Genomic DNA, 2,987 nt, shown 5'->3' with positions numbered 1-2,987 from the left:
TTCCTAATTAAGCATATTCAGGTTATAAGTTTACAATTTATAACTGCATCAGATTCTTCTCAGAATCTAAATCTGATATTTTCTTTCTTTTGCTCTTACCATTTGCAGCCCTGTTATCCTCTTCAATCTTCTAGAGATGCACTTGCTAAATGTGATGTCTTGCCATTTTCATCATTATCAAGTTCAACTTTGATTCTCACTGGCCTTCTATAACCTCATTCATTAAATCCATGTCTCTATAAAACATCTATAACACTCACATTGTTATTTCCTCCCTAACCTTGGCTCAAAAAAGCACAACCGCAAGCTTTCTCTCTCAACATCTCTTATCAAGTATCTTTATTATGCCTTCATGCTCAGCCAGTAATTTCTGAGTAAGAGAATACTGACTCACTCTGCTCCCTGGGGTGCTGTTGGGAGCATAGAATATTATCTGCTTTTTTTGCAAGCTCTTCAAAGCAGATTCTAATAAGAGCAATTAGAATACACATTCCATGCACTGTTATAGTTACAATAGCTGAGTTTGGCATTAATGCCACATTAGCAAGACAAATGGAAATATACTGGTTATATGACCACATTCTTTGATTTTATAAAACTGATCTAGTGAAAGATGTCCATGCAAGGGAGTTGGACTATAGAATCATAGAATGGCCTGGGTTGAAAGGGAACTTAAAGATCATTTTGTTCCAATCCCCCTGCTATAGGTAGGGACACCTCTCAGAGACCAGGTTGCCTGGCCATGAACATTGCCAGAGATGGCCCCATGGCATCCACAACTTCTCTGGGCAACATGTTCCAGTGCCTCACAATCCTCACTGAAAAGAATTTTTTTCTAACATCTAATCTAAACTACTCTATTTGAAGCCATTCCCCCTTGCCCTGTCACTACAGTTCCTGATGAAGAGTCCCTCTCTGTCTTCCTTCAGTAGAGCCCCTTCAGATACTGGAAGGTTGCTATGAGGTCCCCATGCAACCTTTTCTTCTCCAGACTGAACAGTCCCAGCTTTCTCAGGAAAGATGCTCTAGTTCCATTATCAACTTTGTGGCCCTTCTCTGGATTTGCTCTAACAGTTCCATGTTGTTCTTATGTTGAGGACACCAGAACTGCACACAGTAGTCCAGGTGGGGTCTCACGAGAGTAGAGGGAGAGAATCACCACCTCTGACCTGCTGGCCACACTGCTTTTGATGCAGCCAAGGAGTGCTTGGCTTTCTGGGCTGCAAGTGCACACTGCTGGCTCATGTTGAGTTTTTCATCAACCATCACCCCAAGTCCTTCTCCTCAGGGATGCTCTCAATTCATTCTCTGCCCAGCCTGGATTTGTGCCTGGGACTGCCCTGACCCAGGTGATCAACTAGATGATCTTTAAAGGTTCCTCCAGCTCAAACCCTTCTGTAATTACAGAATTTCAACACAATATTGATTGCATGAAAAAGGGGTAGCTTTAATTACTAGGAACTGAGTTTATTAAGTTGCTTCTCAGTAATGAGTGCTCCTTTTGGCAACATACAGGGTCTTTGTCATTGATAGAAAGCTTACACAATCTCCTGCTCAATTAAGCCAGCAGATGTCTGAACTAGTGTTCCTGTTTAGCTTGTGACATTAGTTATTCAAACAGTTGAAATCATGTTCCCAAGACAATAGCAATAAATTATCTTTTCTAATATTACTTATGAGACTTATATATTTAATATAATTATGGAAACACGATCCTCTGCAGCATTATTAAGCTTATAGTTGCTCTACAGTGATCCTAATGAACTAGTATGTCAGTGTTTGAGGTCATGCCATATGTTCTCTGCATCCTTACCCGAATACATAACAGGGTTTATTAAAGGTGAAACAGTTATAATAATGCATATCCATTTTATTATTTTTTCTTTTTTTAGGTTAAATGAAGGAGATGCTTACTATGCACTCAAGGATTTTTCACTCCTCATTAAGTCTATTGGGTATGATATATATTGTACTCTAAAAAGGACAAGTTTATTTCATTTTTAAAGCAACTTAAAATGGAACAATGCTCTTTTTTTTTCTTTTATTAAAACCAGAACAAGTCTGAGTGAGCTGTGTGATGATCCAAATGATAATGTTCTACTGGCGTTTCAACAACTGGGTGAAACCTATGAAGAGAAACTGAAGCGTATTACCTGAAGGAAAAAAAGAAAAAAAATCCCAACCAAAGCAGCAGTACACAATACTCTTACAACACAGATCAGCAGCCTTTAAGTTAGAAAGTGACGAGATCCGAGTTATCAAAATTTCAGAATAAAGCTTTAGTTCATAGCCAATATTAAGAATACAGTTTACTCCAGGAGGTTAACCTTTACAAAAATTGATGTTTTATCAGCTCTAATGTCTAACTAAATAATTGGTTTTAATAGCTTATAAAAACTAGGTAATTGCACTTTCTGTTGCACTTGTTTTTTTCAGGCAGTGGCATGTATGTTCAGATAGCTCTCAGAAATATACTGACCAAATGCCACAGTTCTGACAGCTGGCAAGATTAGCCACTCAGTAGGACAGCACTTGAAGTTTTCAGCTCCTTTATGAAGGATGTTTGTGAATACTTTGGCAATTATAATCAAACAAACTGTTGTCTTTCAAGGTTTCTATTAAATCATGAAGTACTATCTTTATAGATCATTATAAAAGCTTTTAAACAGCTATGCAGGTTTAGTCTACAAAATTTTAAATATAGAGAGCATTTTATACCAGTACAGTGAAGTCTGATACACGAAATGTTCCAAACATATGTAGAATTGCTTCATTTTTAATATGTTGTATCTTTAAGAGTCAGGAAGATCCAGGACACGTATAACACACGTCAAGAAGTGCATATAATACAAATTATTGAGTTTAATAAAGTATGTTTTCTAACTATTTTCTTGATGGTTTGGGTTTTTTTGGTTTTGTTTGTATTTCATTCTGGGAAGGGCAAAGTTTCCAGCAGTATTTTCATACAAATGCCTCAGTTTAACACT

At 37.3% G+C, this 2,987-nt stretch overlaps 1 protein-coding gene across 1 annotated transcript in view; it reads left to right on the top strand.

The window, feature by feature from the left end:
• The window catches only part of LOC103802438 (probable ATP-dependent RNA helicase DDX60), a 12,150-nt gene extending 9,993 nt beyond the window's left edge, over positions 1-2,157 (top strand). The window contains exons 9-10 of the mRNA XM_009074909.1: positions 1,893-1,955; positions 2,055-2,157. Of these exons, the coding sequence (XP_009073157.1) occupies positions 1,893-1,955; positions 2,055-2,157 (166 nt within the window). The remainder of the gene's footprint in view (positions 1-1,892; positions 1,956-2,054) is intronic.
• Positions 2,158-2,987: the final 830 nt, after the last annotated feature.

Source organism: Acanthisitta chloris, unplaced genomic scaffold (assembly GCF_000695815.1).
Source record: "Acanthisitta chloris isolate BGI_N310 unplaced genomic scaffold, ASM69581v1 scaffold16585, whole genome shotgun sequence".
In the NCBI taxonomy this organism is placed as follows: Eukaryota; Metazoa; Chordata; class Aves; order Passeriformes; family Acanthisittidae; genus Acanthisitta; species Acanthisitta chloris.
This window is presented reverse-complemented; position numbering and strand designations above follow the sequence as displayed.